This window comes from Passer montanus, unplaced genomic scaffold, assembly GCF_014805655.1.
Source record: "Passer montanus isolate IOZ18808 unplaced genomic scaffold, ASM1480565v1 scaffold10, whole genome shotgun sequence".
NCBI lineage: Eukaryota > Metazoa > Chordata > Aves > Passeriformes > Passeridae > Passer > Passer montanus.
The window spans coordinates 12116197-12138876 of record NW_024356505.1 but is presented as its reverse complement, the minus strand read 5'-3'; the positions used below and the strand labels follow the sequence as shown (position 1 = coordinate 12138876).

General features: G+C 38.5%; 2 protein-coding genes across 8 annotated transcripts in view; one reads left to right on the top strand and one right to left on the bottom strand.

Moving 5' to 3' along the window:
• The window catches only part of PALS2 (protein associated with LIN7 2, MAGUK family member), a 61884-nt gene extending 42810 nt beyond the window's left edge, over positions 1-19074 (top strand). For all 3 annotated transcript variants that reach the window (XM_039709024.1, XM_039709007.1, XM_039709014.1), the window contains exons 4-12: positions 655-807; positions 1301-1528; positions 2689-2820; positions 4799-4898; positions 5422-5490; positions 6505-6666; positions 9193-9395; positions 9822-9950; positions 12220-19074. In XM_039709024.1, coding sequence (XP_039564958.1) covers positions 655-807; positions 1301-1528; positions 2689-2820; positions 4799-4898; positions 5422-5490; positions 6505-6666; positions 9193-9395; positions 9822-9950; positions 12220-12396 — 1353 coding nt within the window. In that variant the 3' untranslated portion in view covers positions 12397-19074. The remainder of the gene's footprint in view (positions 1-654; positions 808-1300; positions 1529-2688; positions 2821-4798; positions 4899-5421; positions 5491-6504; positions 6667-9192; positions 9396-9821; positions 9951-12219) is intronic.
• The window catches only part of GSDME (gasdermin E), a 39877-nt gene continuing 20981 nt past the window's right edge, over positions 3785-22680 (bottom strand). For 2 of the 5 annotated variants that reach the window (XM_039709053.1, XM_039709040.1), the window contains 2 exons: positions 22186-22259; positions 19435-21082 (listed from right to left, as the gene is read on the bottom strand). In XM_039709053.1, coding sequence (XP_039564987.1) covers positions 20852-21082; positions 22186-22259 — 305 coding nt within the window. In that variant the 3' untranslated portion in view covers positions 19435-20851. Of the gene's footprint in view, positions 3932-4693; positions 4850-5950; positions 6222-19257; positions 19382-19434; positions 21083-22185; positions 22260-22680 lie in introns of those variants that run through there. The other 3 variants (XR_005627435.1, XR_005627437.1, XR_005627436.1) reach the window with 3 other exon arrangements.

Genomic DNA, 22680 nt, shown 5'->3' with positions numbered 1-22680 from the left:
TTATATTCATTTTAATCTCCTCCTTCTACCTTGTATTTACGTGTGTGGACTGGAGAAAACACCGTCAACTTTAAAGTGTGAGCTCCTGTCTTCCAGAAAGTAAACTTTGTAAGCTTGGATTAATTTGTTACTAGAATTCTGCCTTGGCTTTATGCAAGCAGGAAGCACTCATTCTGCAGACAGCTAGAAATCCTTGCATACTTGTCATTATCCAAATTACTGTGGAGGAATATTTTATTGCATTAAATGCAAGTATCTAATGATGAGTTATCTTCATTTTTTTTGCAATGGGTTGTTCATTTACTGTAACCATTTGCTCAGATACTGTCTCATTGGGTGGAAGACTATTTTAGGTACTCCTTTTTCTGTCTTCTTCCCTTGTAACATCACACATTCCTCCCCAGTTTAGTTACATTTCTCCTATATTTCCTTAAGAAGCAGCATTTTTATGTACAAGATAGGATATTTGCCAAGCCAATAGGCTTATCAGTTCATGTGAGCGCTTATTGTGTCTGTTTTTGCTTTATTTCATGTGAAGTAAGAGTATTATGACCTGATCCCAAAAGGACAGATTCAGTGGTTATTCAGCACTAAATCCTTTCACAAACAGTTATTTCATGACTTAAAAAAATAATTTTTTCTGTTCCTTTGCAGTCACTCTTGGAAGCACACGATATTGTTGCTTCAAAATGTTATGATTCCCCTCCTTCTAGCCCAGAAGTCAATAATTCTTCTGTGAACAACCAGGTTGTTCCAGTAGATGCTATTCGTATCCTTGGAATTCACAAAAGAGCAGGAGAGCCACTGGTAAGTAATTGAGGGTGAGTGTGTCTAAAGTGCTAGTGAAAATGTTTGTATGTACCTGGTTTCTTGCATTATGTTTTAATTATTTTCATAATGTTGTGTAATTTAATGGGTAAGTGTTGAGAGATTGAAATAGGAAGATACTTCCGTGTACTCCATCCCATTCTCTGCAAGAGGAAATGGGATAGTAATTAGGCAGTCACTGGGCTGAATGTCTGCTGGCATAACTGACTAACACAACATCTTGAGATGAGATGACAGGATTGCATGCAATCAAGAACAGTAAATTTTTTCAGTCATATGAAAACCTTGTGTGAGAGCACTTGTGTGTCACCTAATGCTTCTCTATATCAGGAGCTCTGACACTGTAGTAGCTGTAACTGTTTTCATTGGGGTAGGTGGAATCTCCCACAGCTGTGTGTTTGTGCTTGAGGTAATGGTAAAATGAAACTGAAATTCAAACAGTGGTAAACTGGGTGTCATGTGTCTCTTTCAGGGAGTCACGTTCAGAGTGGAGAACAACGATCTGGTAATAGCCCGAATTCTTCATGGAGGAATGATAGATCGGCAGGGTCTTCTGCATGTAGGGGACATTATTAAAGAGGTGAATGGCCACGAGGTTGGAAACAATCCAAAAGAATTGCAAGAACTGCTGAAAAACATCAGTGGAAGTGTCACTTTGAAAATTCTCCCCAGCTACAGAGACACTGTCATTCCTCAACAGGTCAGTAGCACATTTCTGATGATTCTGTGAAAAGAACTGCTGCTCAGTACTTTACTGTGTAAGATTCTGGATTAGACATATTTTGATTATTTTGTGAATATAATGCTAGGAGGAAGAGTAAAATGTAGATACCTGTATTTACCTTTAATTACATTTTAGAAATGAGTTTATTCACCTAATATGCCTGCCTAAAAAACTGGAATTAGTGTCTAAAATTGTTAGACATTTGTATGCTACATATAAAGCATGTTTCCTTGACCTTAAGTGACCGCTGATGACATGACCATGATCACACTTCATGCACTGAAGTGTGTGTGTGGTTATAATGTGGTTAGTGTCAAAATAAGCAGCTTAACAGAATTCAGAAGCATATTTAATTCGACAGACAAACTTGAACTCGCTGACTTCAGTGGGAACTTGGATGGTGGCTGTTCCTTATCCTTTTGTTGTTGCTTGTAGGCTGTCAATTTCTCCATGGCAGAAGTGACTTCCTGAGCTAAATCAGTGTCTTTGGAACACCCTATGAGGTGCTCCTTCAAGTAGTGGGTCTTAATGCCTGTGACTATAACAGGCTGTGCTTCCACTGAACAGAGGCTGAGGGAATGTGCTCTGTTGAGGCAGGTGCAGGGCTTCCTTTGCTCCCCAGCCTGGTACAAAGACAGTCAAAGATGTTTTCAGTTCAGTCATGCAACCTACTGTTTCTTCCCCTGCATCACATTTGAGTCTTAAGCAGCTGAATCTCCTATTATTTTTGCCATGAACTGAATGTTTTAAAAGTAATTCTTAAGATTCTACAAACCTTAAATAGAGTGCTCACATTCCAATAATTTGTTTGTGTTTTTAAGAATTAAAGTCAGAATTCTAGTTGAGTTGTATACACTGAAATGCAAAAATGAGCATTTCGTAATACCATGTCCAAATGGAACAGATTTTTTTATTTTTGTCATGAAGCTATTTCAGCCAAGGTTTGCACCATTGATTATTCTGTCCCAGTTGGTGATTAACTTTTTCCCCCTAGATTGTATTTTGCATGCCAAATGCAGCTTGGATCATGTCAAGGTTTTTGTGCTGTAGGTAAAGACATTACTTCAGTTTGACAGATAGATTAGTCAGAATGTATTTTATATTGCTTAAGCTTTGTTACTTTTTACACATTTCAGGTTTTTGTGAAGTGTCATTTTGATTATAATCCATATAATGACAACCTCATCCCATGCAAAGAAGCAGGTTTGAAATTTTCTAAAGGAGAAATTCTTCAGATTGTAAACCGGGAAGATCCAAATTGGTGGCAGGTTGGTAAAAAGATTAAAAGCAAAATAAAAGTAAAATAAAAACCTGAAAAGCATCAGTAGTTGCCTTAATAATAAATTCTTTAAATTATGATCTATTTCCATTTAACAGTAGATATATGAAAAAATATTTACACTGCAATCCAATTTCAAGCTCCTATAAAGATATGAAGGTGAAACACTAAAGGAAAAGGAATGTTTTAAATTGTATATGTAACACTCATTTTACTGTTAGTTGTGTTTATTTGTCTTTGTTCTTGTATCATAAGCCTGGACATTCCCAAATCAATCTAAGGTGAACAATTTATGGAAAAAAAGTCATAGTTTGACTGTAATTGTGGTAAGCCTTCCCTGACAGCAGCTGTGGAAGACATAGACCTCTTCCTGAGTGCTCAGAGGTGTGGAGAGAGAAATTAATCTTGTGGATTTGAAGGGGGTGAGAATAGCTGTTTGGAGAGGCTGTATGTTTCATATCTACAGTGGTGGTCAGTGTCTGTGAGCTGTGTATCATGCATGCTCATAGTCACAGTGTTTGGCACTATTTCAAGTATTAACAGTTCATCCTGGTTTAAGGTGGTATTTCTACATTCAATCCTTCAGTAGAAATGTAATCCAGTGCTTATGCTATGTTTATTTTTTCCAAGACACTATGTACAGAATTAAACATTATCAATGCCTCTGAAAATGGGACAAGTGAACTTTAAGACCCTTTTCTTTACTGAAATTCTCGAAACTGGCAGAGTATAGTGTTATTAATTTCCCTTTTGACCCCTACATTGCTCACCCTTTGCAAGGTAACAGGCAGAAGAGGGCCATACTCTACCTCAGAACAAGATATGACTTCTATAAAAGCAACAGAAATATTCCAATATACCTAAGCAGATGCTGAATTTTGTTGCTTCTCAGTGACAGTAATAACAAAAAGAAAATTAATAAAAAGTGTGAGGAAAGGCTGAAAATTTATTGTTGCCAACTTAATTAGTTTCAGAAGTAGACAGTCCAAAACTCTGGAGGAGTTTTATGTTTAGCACTCATGCTGACTTCTGTATTGCCTTTGAAACTCTCCAGTTGTAACTTGTGGGAGTCCAGGAGAAATAAATCTTCAACACTCAATCTGGCAGAATTGAAATGTGTTAAATCAGTATAGTGTATTTCTATGCAGATCATGCCCCAGGAGAAAGAAATTTAGTTTTTCCTTATGCTTTCTAGAAATGCTAGACTGTTAATGAAAACTTCATACTGTAAAAAATCAGTTAGTCATAGATAAAAGCATACAAGTTGAAAAGCAAACATCTCATCTTAGCAAAAGAAGGATTTATTGCAAGCAAAAGATTTATGGAGAATTAAACATTTCATAACTGTGTTTGTGTGTGTTAAGCTTGCTGAGAATTGAGCTTGCCATGAATTATTTTATAGAGAATTTTAGCCAATTCATTACTGGGAATACTTAAGTTACTGAGATTTTAAATCTGTATTTGCTTAGTGCAAAAACCTTGAAGGCATGATTAGGGATGTGTTACTGGCATTCATTGGGAAATGACAGTTAATAACTGCGCTGAAACCTCTTTGGAGCAGCTCAAAAATATAAAATAAGTATACTGTATACTAGAAAATCTTGAGTTTTGCCACCTGAGACACCTGAGTGTCTGGAGCCAGAGAATTCCACTTGGGAATTTTATGCCAAAGTTTTATGGCTGGAGGAGTTTACTAATGTAATGGGAACCAGTAATGAAACTTGCATCTATTTTATTTAAGTGTTCTGAAGTTCTGAATTTTAATACTCAATAGCAAGACACTATTCCTGTAAAGGAGAATTTTAATATTTACATCTGACTCTGAATTTTTAAGTCTCAGTAGTAAATGTATCAACACTCACCACTGAGAAGCTAGCAGTGAGGAAGTCAGTCAACACCATGTTGATGAGAAAAATGCTTCTTGCAAGTTAAATATAATCTTTAATTTTTTTTTCTTTCTCCCACAGGCTAGTCATGTCAAAGAAGGAGGAAGTGCAGGTCTAATTCCTAGCCAGTTCCTGGAAGAGAAGAGAAAGGCTTTTGTTAGGAGGGATTGGGACAACTCAGGTAAGATTTAGTAATTTTCAGGAGTAGATTTTGCTCTGACTCCATTTGTTTTGCTTTTCTTGCCTTACATAAATAATAGAAAAACTGTTGTGTGAGATTACACAGATTATTGTGAACTGCTGAATTTTATATTTTGGCTTTTGCTGAAGGACAAAGGGTGAAGTCTCTTTTTAGTGTTCAAAGACACATGAATCAGTTTTGCCACCTGGTGATGAAAAGCTGAATGCAGTGGGACAGGCAGTGTGCACTTTTAAAAAAAAAATTTGTGTGATATACACTGGAACTTAATAAGCTAAACATAAATTTTTCAGCTGCTTTCTTTTCTAGAAAAATTTTTTTTTCCATGTTCAGTTCTTCCTGTACCATATGATGGGTTTGTAAATAGATGTTATTTCTTTCCCTAGGATATGTACAATTCTAGAATAGTCCTTATAAATTTATTAATGTAAAATTTCATATTTTCATGTAAATAAGATTTGGAAATTAACAGAAATTGTGAGTTCATCTAGTTTTTTATTTTTAGGGCCTTTCTGTGGAACAATAAGCAGCAAAAAAAAGAAAAAGATGATGTATCTCACTACAAGAAATGCAGGTATCTCTTAATACTACCTGAAAGTCAAAGTTCTTTAGGCATCAAAACTTGCAGAGTGTAGTGTATCCATAGCTAAAGATTTGCAGTAAAATATTTCATTATAAGTTTGATAGATCAGATAGTTTTTATAGTTTAAAAGTAATAGTGACCAGTGCAGACATGGCTGTGCTGAGTACATCATTTGATGGGTGGAAATCAGAGAAAAACTGGGAGTTAAGAAAAAAAAGTGAAATGTTTGCTGCCAGTGGGCTGAGGGGATGTGATTTTTCGCTTCTGTTCAGCATTGGTGAGGCCACACCTAAGAGTACTGAGCACCTCCCCAGTGCAAGAGAGATGTGGACATACAAAGATGTTCAAGGGACTGGAGCATATCACCCATGAGAAAAAGCTGAGACAGCTGGGAATGTTCAGTCTGGAAAAGAGGAGGCTCAGGGCAGGTCTCACCAATGTGTACAAATACCTGAATGGAGGGTGCAAAGAGGATGGAGCTGGGTGGGTTTTTGCAGAGTAGTCCAGTGACAGGGCAAGAGCCAACAAGCAGCACAGGCTCTGAACGTCAGAAAACACCTTTTCCACTGGGAGGGTGACTGAGCACTGGCACAGGTTGTCCACAGAGGTTGTGGAGTTGTCATCCTTGGAGACACTCAGCAAGTGTCTGGCTGTGGTCCTGGGCATTGAGGTGGACCAGGTGCCTTCCAGAGGTACCTTCCAGCCTCAACCATCCCACGATCCTGCGGAAGTTCACAAATTGTTAGCTGCAGTTTTCACCTTCTGATCAAACACAGACTTTTCTCCTTGGGAGTAAAAGAGAGAACCTGAACTTATGCTGTCCGTGGAGCAAAAACTATTTTATTCCCAAACCAAATTAAATCTAGAAGTCTTGTATCAAACTTACTGCCCTCTGAGTACTGTTTATATTCATATGGGGTCTGTTGATAAATAGCAGGACTACTATTTTTTTTTTCTTACAGCCCTGAGTGTGTATTAAAGTTTTTTGTACGTTTCTCAATGTAGAATTTGATCGCCATGAAATCCAGATATATGAGGAAGTGGCCAAAATGCCTCCTTTTCAGAGGAAAACCCTGGTCTTGATTGGAGCCCAGGGAGTGGGGCGAAGGAGTTTGAAGAACAGGTTTATTGTGCTGAATCCTACTAGATTTGGAACTACAGTGCCATGTAAGTTGTTAACATTCCCACTGTAATATAATACTTTGATTAAGTATGATATTATGATACTTTGAAAGTGTGTGATGTTTATCCTACTGATTCAGTGTGGGAAAGATTTTGTCAGAGCATAAAAATTGTATACAGTGGGAAAACAAAAGGCTCTTCCTGTTTTCAGAAACCTGAACTAACATATGACCATGAAAACATTTGTAACTAGCACTTAAATGTTACTGATGCTGCAGAAGACCAGTTTTTGTCTATGCAGTATTTCAGTCTGGGTTTCCTCAGTGTCAGTTGCCATCCATTACTGAGGTCATTCCATAATTTCTTAGTAGCCTTCTGTAATGAACAGCCAGTGGAGTTTCTCAGGTCTGCCTTTTAGTTTTCCACCTGTGGACTAGACATTATAAATTGTTGCTTTAGTTTAGAAATGTAAGGAAAAGCAGCAAACTTCCAATAAAACTGAAGTAAGTGTTTGTGATCTCCAAAATTTGTATAACTGTCCAATATTTTAATATATCTAGCCTTAAGTACATGATCTTTCATTCCCCCTCCCCTATAAATAGCAAAAAAACCCCTTCTTTTACCTGAAGCATGTTTTCTTGCCTTTCTTTCAAGTACTTTGCTCATTAACCTTTTTTTTAACTCTTCCCTCCTATTTGGCTGCTGACCAGAGAAGCCCACTCTAGCCTACATTGCTATTCTCCTGCCATGTGCTTTTCAGAATTTCAAAAACAATCTGTTCCCTTCTGTTTCCAGTGGGCAAGAAATAGATCTGATAATACTAGGAGGAGGGACAGGTCTGAAAGATGAATTGTGCAAGATGAGAAAACCAGTCTCTCTCATTTGCTGAATCTCTAGCATCAAAACTGGCCAGGGCAATTAGAATTGGTTTGTGGACCTGATAACAAGGTTTACTTCTTTTTTTAAAAGAAATCTTCTCTTGGGAATTCCATTATTTTATATTGGTAAAATAGTAAGAGGCTTTTTATTGCTTCTAAAATTCTTATTCTATTTCAAAAAAACCTTCAGAATTACTTACTTCTCTAAAATGCTGTATAGATGCTTGAATATGTGTAAGTAATGCAGCACGGTTGTTGAACATTCTTAGTAAACTTTCCCCAATCTGATAGTCTAATGAATGCACATGCAATACCCAGTTTATTGTATACAGAACCCTTTCTCTACTTCAGATTTTAAGTGGGATAATCAGTAAACTTAGTTGGTCTTTGATTAGAAGAAAATTCTCCAGGTTATTCATAAACTTATTTGTGTTGAATGTGTTTTGGGAGGTGGGAAATGGGTGAAATTGATCCACTGCTCTACAGGGAGAGGCATGTTCTTGGTGTTGAGTTCTAATCCAGCACGTGGTGCTGTGACTTTTCTTCAGTGTGGATAACTGAACTGTTAAATTATCTCCTAGCTGTAAGTTGTTAAAGCTTGCTCTCCAAAATTAATTGCAAACTGATATATGATTCTTTTTAATGTATTGTATTAACCACTATAGTTTTAATCTTTCCATAGAATCTTGACTAAAACTAGATGTTCTAGTAATATATTTATTCTTAACAGCTTCAGATGATAATTTTTCCTGGCACTTGTGTTTTCTACAAGATTGAAGTGGATAGGAATTACTGGAAGGGAAAGATTGCTTTCCACTTGTCACAACAAGTTGCACCAAGTGATAATAGAAGTATTACCAAAGGAATGCACTGACTGTTAGGTTTAATATGTTCTAGAGTTCAAATCTAATTAAATATAAGTAGCAGGTACTTAATGTGGCGATAGGGCAGCAAAGTCAATAATAATATGTTGTATTTTATTTTACTTTTTTTTAAATTTTATTTTTACTTTTTTGCTTAAGTAATGTCTGTACTGCACAGTGTAGCCAATACCCAAGATAGCTGATAATGATTTTCTCAAATACTGGCTTTAATCTTTCTACAGGGAATTTAACTTGCTTTAAAAGGGACGTTGTCCTGGAAAGCAGCATTAGCTGGCCTCCCCTAAGATTCTGCTATGGTGACTGGGCTGCTTCTGATATTTAAGCTGACTTTCTTTATAGCTAGCTCAGATAATTCTACCCTGAACAACAGGGCAAATAGAGAGAGCAAAGGTTTTGAGGGTGGGATGGGGCAGATCTTGTGCTCAGCTATTTTCAGAAGTACATTTGGCATTTGAGAGTTAAACTTCCATTTGATTTTCAAGTCACTTAAATAAAGATTTTATTAAGTGAATACTTAAAAAGATTACATGAATGAGTATTGTGTATGGTGTGAAGGAGTAAAACAAAGGAAACAGGCAAATGGGTGGGTAAGCAACATATAGAAAGCAATATAAATAAAGGGAACAGGAGGGGCTGTCCTCAGTTTTGAAATTTATCTAGAATAATGAATAAACCTGTACATGGAGCAATTACAACTGTATAACTATGTATGTTATACTCTCTCTAACTTAATAAGCAGTCCAGTCTCATATTTCTATTCCAAATATGAAATGAAAGCATTCAATTTATATTTTTAATTTTTTGTTTAGTTACTTCACGAAAGCCAAGGGATGATGAAAAAGATGGGCAAGCATATAGATTTGTGTCACGAGCCGAAATGGAGACGGATATTAAAGCTGGCAGATACTTAGAGCATGGAGAATATGAAGGAAATCTTTATGGCACCAAAATTGATTCCATCCTTGAAGTTGTTCAGACAGGAAGGACCTGCATTTTGGACGTAAATCCACAGGTATATGATTTATAATTTTATTATTATAACAAGTGTGAGATTATAATGTTGAAGAGGTGAAGAGAGATGCCTTCAAATTTGGAGGCTTCTTATCTGGTTTCAAGGTTACAATTATCAACTGGATTCTTGTGTTTGTGGCATTTACTTGGAATGGGTTAGAAAGATGGAAAAAACCCAACTTAAATTCTGCATGAAGGAGGAGTCTTGAAGAGTAATAAATAATCTTTTTAGCCAAGGAAAAACTGATGCTGAGCATTTCAAAAGGCAGTGTAGGAATTTCCAGAACAGAAATAAGAATCTTCACTTATGTATTGCTGCCCATCGTAACAGATGAGTTTTGTGGTGTCGTTAAAGTAATGGGGAGATGTGGTGAGTCACTCTCAAACTTTGGTGTTTTGTTTTTTTTCTCTTTTTCTTTGCCTCTAGGCTCTAAAAATACTGAGGACTTCAGAATTCATGCCCTATGTGGTGTTTATTGCTGCTCCAGAGTTGGAGACTTTGCGAGCTATGCACAAGGCTGTGGTAGATGCTGGAATTACAACCAAACTTCTCACTGTAAGCAGATCATTTCCTATTTAGTTTTCTTTGAACAAGATGTTCTTAGATTTTTAAAAAAATTTTTACCATTCAGTTTAGGTGGAATTTGTTCTGAAACGAATGTCTCTAAGAAAAGTTAGGCAGGACTTTTGCTGATTACTTAGTAGAAGTTAATCAAATACTATGTATTAGGAAGATTGCTTCTTTCTTAAAAATAGACCTCTTACGGTGAAGTGTTGATTACAAAAATTACTTGTAATGTGTACTTTGGGAACTGTCACCTTTGATTATTAGCAGCAAATGGTAGATATTTCATGGTGGCAATTGTTCTTTTATGCAGATATCTTTCCTTGACTTTCCTATCTCCCTCCCCACCCAAATTTTTGTTCCTGTTTGTCTTAATAATATGTAATGCTTGGCAAAGATATTGCAGCTTGTGTCAAAAAAGGAAAAAGCAAAAACCTCAATAACCAACAAACCATCAAAAAACGTCCAAAAAATACAAAGAAACCCCAAGAATGTGGGTTGTCCTTGTTTCCACTGCTGCAGCACTGAGAGTGGCTGACAGCTGCCAGAATAAGAAGTGTTGAACAACTTCCCCTGAAGTTCCTTTGATTTGTCATATAAAGTGAAGTGGCATGTTTTGTTCATTAGATCTTCCCTCCTTTTCTTAGACACTATGTGTAGCAGAGGGAAGTAAGACGATTCCTCTGGTGCAGCAAAGTATAAATACTCTGTGTGGGCATGAACTTTCCCAGCTTCAGGAGCAAAGGCAAAAAAAAAAGCCAAATTGAGCAGTTCAACTTCCCCAACAGAGAAAAGCTGTGTTTTGCTGATGGCTCATAATGATAGTGCTGCAGCTTCGTAGGAATATTTTGAATAAATGCTGACAGGGCATTCAAAGCTATAAAATGGGGGTGAGGGGTGGGTTAGTATTTTCATGAAATGAGTGTATAATTTTTAGTCATGGGTTCTGGTTATTGTGCATTCTGGTGTGTCTGTGGATGCTCAGTCATCCCTCTTTCCTGCCCCAAATGAACTCTGAATTTTATGGTGCATATATGAGAAAGCAATGTTAAAACTGTCCACACAAGTATAAAAATAATTTCCTGTACTTCCTAATATTTGATTCCCTAAGGGACATCTTTGCCTCTGTATTACTTCTTACGAATAATAAAGAGGGTTGTTAAATTTCAAATATGCATTTATGTGTCTTTACGGATTCTGCATCGCATCCCTGCACATGTATATGGAGTATGATTTGCTGTTTCATATTCTTGTGCTTCCTGAACAAATGAAAAACAAATGTCATTTAAAGTATTACAGTTTGCTTGTTAGTGGACCTGGCTGTATTATTTCTAGCATCCTAACCCAGTCCATTACAAAAAGTCTGGCTCTTGGGGTCACACATATTACTTGTTTCCTTCATTCACTGTGAAGGCAAGACTTTTGACAAACTTAGTTTTTCATTTTGGCTTTTTATTGACAGCTGTATCAGGACTTGAAAATACTGAAATAATTACTGTAAATGGGGACAAATCTCATAACTACTTCCAAAAAAACTTGCTGTTCCACAAAAATTGAGAGGAATTTTAAAGAATGTAGGACTAGCAAAATGCAAAAACGTGCTCAGATGCACTTTATAAAGGCTTCCTAATATAGGAATACAAATTTCCTGCATATTTTGCAGCTCATGTCAGGACTACAATAATGTAGCAGTGGTTTACAAATGAGGGACTGATGTCAGGTGAGCTAGGCTGAAATGTTGTCTCTAAGAGCCATAAGGTATTCTAGAGCTTTATTCTGCTAGAAATTGCCTTTCATTTCATGCTAATTTAAAATCTTGGATTTTTGGTGTCTTCTGTGGAAATAAAAGGGACACAAATGTTTTTACAAAACTGATTGGCTTAGTCATTCCTAAAGCATTAATTTTATTCTGGTTGGATCATCAGTTGCCCATAGAAAGTGGTTAACTGCTCCCTGTGCACACCAGCTCAAGTTCACGTGCTTCTATTGATTCTCTACAAAATTGCAAGATTGGCAAACATTTTCTTGCTATATTTAATGTTATTGGCACCTTTTTCAGCCCTTTCAATGTATTTTAGGTCAATTTCTGTTTGAATGTATTATAAATGAAAACTTCCCTTTTTTTAAAAATGTATGTGGTATCTAGGTTTAAATAGTCAGTTGCAGTATGTACTTCTGCATCTATAAGGATTTGCCAAGTCTTCTCTTTAAATCTTTAGTAAGATTTAGATTCACTGACCCTTAAAAATCTCTTGCACAGGACACTGATCTGAAGAAAACAGTGGACGAGAGCGCCCGGATCCAGCGAGCCTACAACCACTACTTTGACCTGACCATTGTAAATGACAACCTGGACAAAGCCTTCGAGAAGCTGCAGACGGCCATCGAGAGACTGAGGCTGGAGCCCCAGTGGGTCCCCATCAGCTGGGTCTATTGAGCTGTTCCAACTGGAGCTGAAGTAACAAATAAAGTCAGCAGCAGCAAACGTGATATGTAGATACTGATGATAACCTACAGCACCTGTGCATTTTTACTCTGTGTATATTCAAAAGTACACTGTTCTGAATTTTTATAAAAATGTTGAAGAGAAAGTGTACTTAAATATGTAATTTATTTTAATTTTTCTAACTTTTTACAGATAACCTTTCTATTCATATCACATGAAGGAAATGCGTTTAAGCATTTTTCTATGTTTTGATTTAGTATCTTTGCCTTTTTCATCTAAGAAACTTTCATTCACTTCAACATTTACATCTTGGTCTTACATTTTCACTGTGATTAAAAAAGGATACTTGAAACAATTTTTGTAAAATTTGTTAATGTTAGTGTTTAACTGATCAAAAGTCTATAGCTCTTATTCGGAAAGAACACTAATTTCTTTGAGGTTTTTTTTCTTCAAAAAATAATAATTTCATGGGAGCAGAATTTTAAATATTAAAAGCAGTAACAAAAACACAGGTCCATTGCTCCAGCTGCTTTCAGCTTAATGTTGGTGCATTCCTGATGTTTCAAAAGTTCTTGATATCTCTTGATTTGTATAACTTTTGTGTAGATTCCCTTATATCTGTCTCCTAAAATAACATAGAGCAATACCTTGCAAGCTGCTTGTTATGCTTTCTTGGGAGCCAACCTGTTAGCCCATTACAGTTGAAGTACTGACATTAGAAAGTCATACGCAAGGTAATTCAGTGCAATTTGAATAATGGTGAAGTAGCTTGAGAGAGAACCTGATAATGTGGAGCCTTGTAGGTGACACTTAATGTTTAGGACTATTTATTCACGCTTGTGAAAACACATTGCTTAAAAAAAAAGAAAAAAAAGGCATTTTCTTTTCTTAGGACATTGTTCTGTATTTGTGTAGTGATCTGTGGCTTCATTTCCTGTGATGTCTAGCTGGGTTCTAAATTATCTTTTAAATATTTGTGTGTGATCAACTGCTGTATTTTGAGTGTTGTGTAACGGCATTTCTGTGCTTTTTCTTACATTGTTTTTAATTGCATTTTTCATTAGAGAGTTTGTGAATTGGAAGCTTACTGCTAAAAAGCAATGTTGTTTATAGGTTTTTTCATTTACAGTGTATTTCCTTTTTAGTGACAATTCTCCCCTCAGTACGCTCATTGATATGATTCGTATTAGGTTCAGGTTCATTGATCAAAACTTAAGCTGATGTAAATTTCTGCTTAATGAGAACAGAAGGAAAATACAGCTTATTGCTCTGATGAGCTCTTTTTGTGACCATGTTTTCTATGACATTGTCAGCTGTTGTATATAGTCACATTCACTATCACATACTGAGTTAGGTGTCTAAACTGAAGTCATCTGTTTAATTCCGCTTCCATCTGGTGACAGGCACCTGGCTTCTGGATTCCTTTTCAACACCAAAGTGTGACCCAGAATGCTATCAAAAGGCATCTTCCTCAGAACTATTTCTGGAGGAAGACAGGCTTAGACACTGTAAAACAGCATTGCTTCCTGTGGCTCTCAAAAGACTTACGTGCACAAGGAAAGGAAAAAATTGAGTGGACGCAGTAGAGGAAGCCTGTTTGAAAAAACCTCAAAACACCCGTATGCAACAGATGGTTTTTACGTAGCCTGTAAAGTTCTTGTGGGGGAAGAGGGACAGAGGAGACTTGAAATCCCAGTGTGTGTATGGAAAATGTTAGTTAAACTTGTGAGTAGCACAGGAGATCTTCTTGGCTCTTAATATTGAGATTTCAAAATGTCTTTCAGAGGGAATATGAAATTCTGTAAGGAAAATTTGTACCACTGCTTTTTTATTATTATGTTTTTCAGGATGTGTTTTCTCTCTCTCTTTTTTTTTTTTTTTTTTTAAGTTTGGCAGAGCTCTCAGTTGTGGTACCAGCATGGGACTTGTAGTTGTCTTTCCCAGGAGACATGTTCTGTGATCCTATTGCTCAGAGGCTGCTTTGAGAAGTGGATGGGGTGTTGTGTGTAGCAGCAAATGATAGCAGGGCTGTTGCTTGGCTATTTCAGTGGTTTGCTTTTGGCACTCTGTGCTGAACATGACTGAACTGTGTTTGTGTACTGTGTCATGAGAGACCTCCATATGTTGTAAATAAGATATGCTGTCTGGACTGATAAGATGCCTTTTCCTTATGAGTTAGAAATATACCCTTATTTCTGATGCCAGAAGTGGGCTGAGTTCACTCTTCCCCAATGTATGGAATGAGAAGATTCTTCAGTTTACATACCCCAGTACTTCATATTGCAAACATCGCTTATTTTCATCTTTTTTCTGTAAATTTACTGAACCAAACACATGAAACACAGCCACCAAGGTGTAGTCAGGAAAGCTTCTCTCTGCTCATTCTGTTTCCATCCCAGGGAGAATACTGTCAAAAAGAGTCTCCCTAGTTGGCAATCTCCAGAATAGTCACATATTTGCTAAAGCCCAAAGCTTTAATGTTTGCTACAGGTTCATACTGTGGGTTTAAATCAGGAGGTAGAGCATTGTGGCTGAGCTTTGGGTGGTGGTGGTGGTGTAGATGGCAGTGAGCAATTCTGCAGTGCAGTTCTGAAGCAGTAAGAGAAGGTGACTTGCTTGGATTGGCACAAAGATCATGTGGAAGTATCTGCAGGTCTGATGTGGTTGTCTGTGTGGCAGGTTGGTGGGAGGGAATGACTCAAAACCAAACACCATACCCCTTGCATCTATTTGTTACATCTTAAGTGTTCATATTGGATTGTTTAATGGTAAGAGGGGGAGAGAGATTGCTTTGTTTCTTCATGGTAGTTTTGGGTTTTGGCACAGTCACATTTTCATCAGATACTTTGCTTAGTTTGTCCCCACCTGGTAGAATGACTGGAATAACAGTTACTACTTTTTAAAAAGAATGTTCTTGGAGGTTTTTGAAATGCTGGTGTTGTTTCAGTCACATCCACAGCAGTGACAGTCCCTACCTGCCAGGGTGTGCTGCATCAGCTGTTGGACAGGGCCTGTACATTGTGCAATTAGGGGAGAAGACACTATGAGAGGCTCATTTTGAGCAAGTCAAAACATTTCATAAAACACCTGTTTGGTGTATTTTGGAGGAGTTAAAATAACTGGGATTTCATGTTATCTCATTCTGTACTAAACATTCATTTTCCAGATACTAACAAGAAAACTTTACATTGACTGTTAAAGAGTACAATAGGTGTGTCTGAGCGAGGTGAAGATGCTGCTAAATGTTTAAGATATGTGGTATGTATCACAAGATAAATATTTAAGTAGTTTAGAAAAGTAAATTATCAAATAGTTGTCTGTGTATATGTATGTGGATGGTAAAACAAAAAATGCTCATGTTAGTTATCACATTACTAAGCTACCACGACTTAATCCAGAAATGTTACCTGCATGTGAGACTTTAGAACTGGTACACTTCTCTACCTGGTTTATTGTGTTTACTAATGTATATTTTTCTAAATATACAGATATTTCAATCTAAAAAAAATCTATATTTATCTGTAATTTCTATCTGTTTTGGACAGTGCATGAGGTGCTGTAAAATTCTGTACATATAGAGACTTATAGAAGAAACACTGTAGTTGCCCCGTGAATGAAAAGTTATACATAGAAGTACAGTCAGTATGCCAAGACCTGTAAGTTATTTCCCTGAATTCACCAAAAAATTCACTTAAGCTTGCACCAGACTCAGCTCTCCTGTAAATACTGTGGTGCATTGTGTACCCAGGTGATGACCTTGCTCTCTGTAAGGTCTGCTTTAGGTTCTGCATCATGTGACAAGATGCAGTCCAAGTTTAGTGGGATAATTACAATGGAATACATCATCTTGCATAGATTTATAAAGGTCTTTCAAAATGTTCTGCAAACCTTTGCAACGAAGGTAAACATGGAGCAGAATCACAGATCTTGGTAGGCAAGGAAAATCAAGCTCATAACCAACACAGTATCTGTGACTTGTGCCGTGTTCTCGGCTCAGAGCAGCTCTGTGTACTTAGTTGTACAAAAGCTTTGTGGAGCAGGATGGCAGATCAGCTCATTGCTTTTGAATTTCTGTTTATATAAACTGTCACATCTTGGCTGAGCTCAAATTGTGATATTTTTTCCTTCATCCTCTCTAATCACTGCATCCTCTAAAATACCTAAGTGACTTGCTTACAAATTGCCTGCAGCTCAGTGCTCAGGAAGTCACCTGGGTTTGGTTTTGTTTTTTGAAGAGGGTGATTCAGCTAAGAAATAGGAAACTTCTTTCTTTGAAACACAGAAAATCCCTGGCTAGGTACCCCGCTGAGCCCAGTGGGCCTCTGCTATGCCCAAGGACCAGTGAAGAGCAATCAAGCAGAGCACTCCAGAGATCAGGAACTGGGTTCTTACCTGTCCTTATGCATGAGCCAATCTTGTGAACATCAACTCCTTTCACCTATCCCATGGTTTCCCATCCAGGCTTCCTGTAGCTTGCTTCTCTGCTCACACTGAACCTTGAGGCCATGTCCCAGTGCATGGACAGTGCCTCCTGCAGCAGCTGCCCCGTTGCCCATTGTGCCTGCGGGTGCAGCTCTGGGCTAACCAACAGCTGGAGCTCTGTTGCATGTCTGCACATCTGTATGGGCTGTTTGCTTCATGCGGGGTTCCCTGCCTCACCCAAATTCCAAAGAGTTCAAGTACCACATGGTTATTGCCAAACTTCATGATGCTACTTTGCAGAAGTGGTGAGATCATTTTATTGGTGTCTGTGTGGTGGGTACTGGATCAAAGACTCCTTAGTCTGCTGGGCCTCTTGCCTTAAATACCCTCAGCTCCCAGCACCCTCCTCTCCCTGCAATAAAAACCTCTCCTGGGCCACTGAAAGGGTTTCCATCCTTAAGGGTACTTTAATTTCCTTCTCTGCTGGACTCTTGTGACTGACAGTGCTGAAGTGAAGTCCTGGCCCTTCTTTTTTTTTTTTTTTTTTCCCCTTGGGTTTCTTCTTTTTTGGCCTGTACTTTTAGTTTTCACATATGTTTAACAGGCTTGCTGATGGGAATTGTCTGGGATTTTCCACTTGTGTCTTATAGAGGAAATAGTAGTTAACAAGAACATTAGTATTTAGGACTTGTGTAACTTACTGGTTTTAGGCCCAAGACAGATCCTAAAAATAAAAATAGAAAACACTTGTAAAATAATCAGTTTTGGTTATTTTTATAGGCAGCTTTTCCTTCTAATCATATTAAAAGTGTGCTTGTGCCCACACACACAAACACCCATATATAAATAAAACTTTGGGGTAAATGCTGCAAATATTTCAGGCAGTGTCTGCTAAATTACCTGAATTCTCTGCAGTGGGATATGATTCCACAGTTACATTGTCAACTGCTCGATCCTCAGTTCTGAACTGCAGCTGGGATTTACTGGTACAGGCCTAAAAACAAACCCCAGCTTGGTGAAGGCTGTTATGTAGCTTCACCTACAAATGGAATTTATTCAGCAGGGGTTCAGCAATATTTGTATTTTATAGAATAAATGACACTTGAAGTAAGTTAATTTTTTTCTTGGTACTTGGAACTGTTTGTTATGCTCATTGGGTATGGAGTTCCTTTTGCTGCTAGGACAGTGGTCAGGTAACAGATTTAAGTAGTCCTGGAAACACTTTCTCCCATTTAGCCTTTTCCTTTTTATGTCACCAGCTCCATGCTAATGCTTTTCCATGCAATTTTGGTTGCTCTCCTGGCTGAGCTAACTGTTGGTTACTCCACAAGCAGCCACCATTTAACTGAATTCATCAGAGCCTCTTCCAAAAACCCAATCTCTCTGTTACCTGACCTCTCACATGATCTATAGCATAAAGCAAAATGAACAGTGCTGCTTTGTACAGGCAAAAAAAGAAGGGTTTTTTTGTTGGCTTAGGCACACAATTTTGTGTGGGGATAACTGTTGAAATATATTGTTTCCCCCTAGGACAATGAATGTTGAGCATCCCTTCCCCACCCTCCATGTGTTGCCCATGTGTAACATTTGTGCACTGTGGTGTAGGGAGGGGAACTGCTTCTGTGGGGTTTAAAACACAAGAAAGTTGCTGCTCTCTGCCCCCACACCAGGCTAAGAACTGTAGGATCTTGGTTGTGTTTGGGTTTAAATGTGTATTAGAACTCTGTTACCAGGTGTTTCCTTACCTTGCTTTTTCTCACAACTGGTTTTGCCAGTTGGAAGGTCTCATGGTTTTCTTTCTTTTTGTAGGTTTTTTTATTATTTCTACAGTATATTAAATTAACCTGGATTTGAATTTGTAAAACTTTCAAAACTGCTCTCCTGTAAAAAACCGTTTCTTTAGCTGAAAACTTCCTACAAGAAAAATCTTAACCATTAGCTGAATTTTTTAATATAAACCTGGAAATTATTTAGTACCTAATTGCTTGAATACAGTACTGTAGAGCAGGCCTAGGATATGGGACTTGTGTTAGCATTGTGACTTCATACTGATAAAGTCAGCTACTGTGTGGGATGTTTTTAAATTGTGACTTGTTTTCTAAGACCCCCCCACCTTGTCTTTTTCACAGCTAATATTTTCACAATAAACACAGCCAAACATAAAATGTTGATGTACAAATGATGAAATTCTGTTAATTCCCAACAAAATATTTTTGTATATAATAAAGATTTAATATTGAAAAAATGTAATTGGGGTTTTTTTCTGATTTTTTTTTTTTTGTCATGGTCTGCATTTGAGCCACATAATCTACAAAGGAACCATCTTTGAATCTGCCTTTTTTCTTTTATCTGGATTCTCCAACCTTCCTCCTGGGCAAGGCAAAGGGAAGCAGTATTTTGGGGAGGTAAAGTAAGGAAGTGAAATCAAACCTTTTATGAGACAAGCTTCAGCCTCTTCTGAAGCACCCTATGGGTCTTTTACCACCTCCTTTGCTAGGGAAGACCACATCTAAGCTTGAAAAAGCATTTTCCATGTCAGGCCAGCCTGGAGTTGCTTGTTTGTCAAAGATGTAGTCCCCAAAAGAAAAACAATGGAAATTACATGTGTAAGTTATTCTATTGTTTTGACATAGCATTTAATAGAAAGTTTGTGTAAATTCATTACAGAGGCAACTTTTAATAGTGATAGGCAAAAGACAACTGTCCCACTTACACACTGCTCCCAGAAGCAGAGTTCCATGCTTCCAGCTCCTAAAGGATCTTTCTTTCTACACCAGCACAAAGTTCAGGCAACACCATCAGCCTCCCTGAACAGATGAGATGCAGAAACACCCACGTCCCAGCGTGCAGAGCTATCCTGAGCTCCCAGGGACTGGAAAGGCACCGTGGTGCTTTTCTGCAAAGTCCATGTCCTCAAGGAAAGCTGAACTGATGTGACTTTTTAAAAGCTTCTTAGACAATCTGCTCAAGGCCACGTGGGAATAGAGCAGGAAATTGAGCAGAACTCCTAGCCACCAGCTACGCTGCAGGGCCTGGTTACTGATCACCCCCACACAGGTGCCTGCTTGTTTGTCTCTCAGCCATCTCACGATCTCATCTGTAAGCACTGATACTCCACCTACTTGGAACATCTTCCCAAGCCCACATTTACAGTGATCTATGCTGCATTTCTGTTCCATCCATGATTATACAAAATTGTGATGAAAAAACAGGCAAAATAGTTCAAGCACACAGTGCTTTACTATTACTTTTCTGTTAGTCAAAGAAACAAGGAAAATATCTGCACTGAAAACGTCATATGGGTAAAATGATAATTTCTGTGGTGTGCAGCAGGGACCCTTCATGTGCACACACCACAAGGCATTGCCATGCCAAAGTTCAGCATGCAGTTTAAACAGCTGAAACTTGCTAACATGAGTAAAAACATACCAGAAAACAGAAATGCTGTACAGAGGTATAAATCCCTAAAGTGGGTCTGGGTGGTTGAAAAAGAGACTTTGCTATTTCCTGCAGTGTGCAGCTCATATCTGTAAAAGTCAAACAATAATTAATTAGATAATCTAATCAAGTACCTTTTTGAGAGCCCTCCATTGCACTTGCTCCAGAGTGAAGGCATTCTGCACACCCAGGCTTAAGGAGAAAAACAGTTGCTGCATTGCAGAACCCTGGGTTTCCAGGGCCTGCCTGTTTGCTTGCTTACAAAAAGCAGTTTGTACTTTGCTGCCTTCTCCCATGCATATTAATGCAAGCAATCTGGCTTTCACTGCCCTGCAGATCTGACACCTACCAGAGCAGCTATGTTCAGTTTCTCTCCCATGGCTCTCTTTTTTAATTTCTCCCCTTCATCCCTTATTTATGTATTTTCCACTGAAACTGCGGAGTCCCCTGGTCACCCTAATTCCTGGCTGTGCTGCCCTAAGTACCAACAGAACAGCTCTACTGCTGATCCCAAACATACCAAAATTACAGAGAGCTACAAAAGAAGTAACAGGCTACAGCAAAAACTGGATACTCAGTATAGCTCCTATACATTCCCACCTAAAGCATGAAATCCATACAGTGCAACATAAAGAACAAGTGGGAAGAATCTCGGTTCTTTCGTAGTTACAGCCTTTACAGAAGACTCTGTCATTTCCAGATTAATGTTTGATGAAGCAAACAGCCTTTGCACGACCTCAAATCTTCCTCTGTCAGTGAGAGTGGCCACCAAAGGACTGCTCAGCGCCACAGTGCCATCGGCTGAAGCGACGTTAGGCTGTATTCATGAGAGACAGCAAAAGACACAGACATTAAAACATTTTCCAGGCACTGCTGTTCCTGCCATTGCACAGCTCAGTTTCATATAAAACCACCAGAGAGCTGACAAGGCAGCAGCAAAAGGTCAAGATTCCCTTTACTATTAGCACTGACAAGTACATACTGATCCAGAACCAAAGCTCCATGGCACGCTTTAAGGGGAAACATCTCTCCCACTGTGTCATTCCCTGAGTTCAACTTCTCTCACTGCACATCACACTTACCTATCACTCTGAGCAAACAGAGAAGAACTCCCCTTGCCCCTGCATATTTAAAGGATTTTACTATTGTTTTTTAAGTGACTTTAAAAAGCTTAGAAAAATCACAGAATCATAGGTTGTTTTGGGTTGGAAGGGACCTTAAAAGATCATTCAGTTCCAATCCCCCTGCTACAGGTAAGGACACTTTTCACTAGACCAGGTTATTCAAAGCCCCATCCAACCTGGCACTGAACACTTCCAGGGCTGGAGCATCCACAACTTCTCTGGGCAACCTGTTACAGTGCCCCACCACTTTCACAGTAAAGAGTTTCTTCCCATCTAAACCTACCCTCCTTCCACAATTAGGTCACCCTGAAAGCATTCTCTTCTCCAGGCTAAACAAATCCAATTCTCTTATTCTTTCCTCACAGGAGAGGTGCTCCATTCCTTCAGCAGTTTCAATAAATGGCCTCAGAGTTTTGAGACTTCAGGGTTTGCCAAGGCTCAAGCACTGTTGCTATCAAAGTGAAATTTGTTTCCCAAGGAGAGCTGATTACTGTTACTGAGACTTTAAAACAGTGAAACTATTAGAAAAATAAAACCAGAGCTTAAGTCACAATTTTCTTTTGCTCCCAAGCTGTGAAATCTCCCAAATACAGCAATGTTCAGAAGTTAGGTATCCACGTGCAGTAAATTACGTGTTGCATTTGCCATGTCAGATTCTGAACTTGGCTAAGCACTGCCTACAGCTGAAATTCCCACTGGAGCTTGACATCTCCTCCTTTATTGGGGAGACATATGGCTGAGGACACAGCCACTGCTGCTGCTGTGCCCACAAGCACATCTCATCTCCATTACTCACCAAACAACACAAGGCTGGAACAACGTGAAGATCACAGCAGGCACGCAGCAGGACAAGGGTGTCATCAGGCAGCTCTGTGGAGGACACAGTCACAGGCAAAGGTCATTTCCAGTGAACCATACACCAGGCTGGCTGCTGGAACAGGAGCTTTATCAGGGAGCTAACAAGGTCCTTCTCAGCTGGATGTTTGGAAGAGGCTGATCCAGCCCCTTCCTGCCTGTAGAACAGAATAGGATGGGCAGAGGGTCTGACTATCTCTATCCTTGAGAAAAGGCTTTTGTAGAAAAGGGGTTTTCCTCCCCATCACCTTGCCTTGTCCCTATCTCCTCAGGGTTTTACTTCGAGTCTGGAGGCTGGATGAAGGACTTAGGCCTTGAATCAACCAAGAACCTGTGCTCCCAAAATCCATATGTGATGCTAACTTCTGCAATGCAGAATTTGAGAGGAATGGCATAGCTGAGATTGCCTCGATGCTGGGAGATGGACTAAATGATC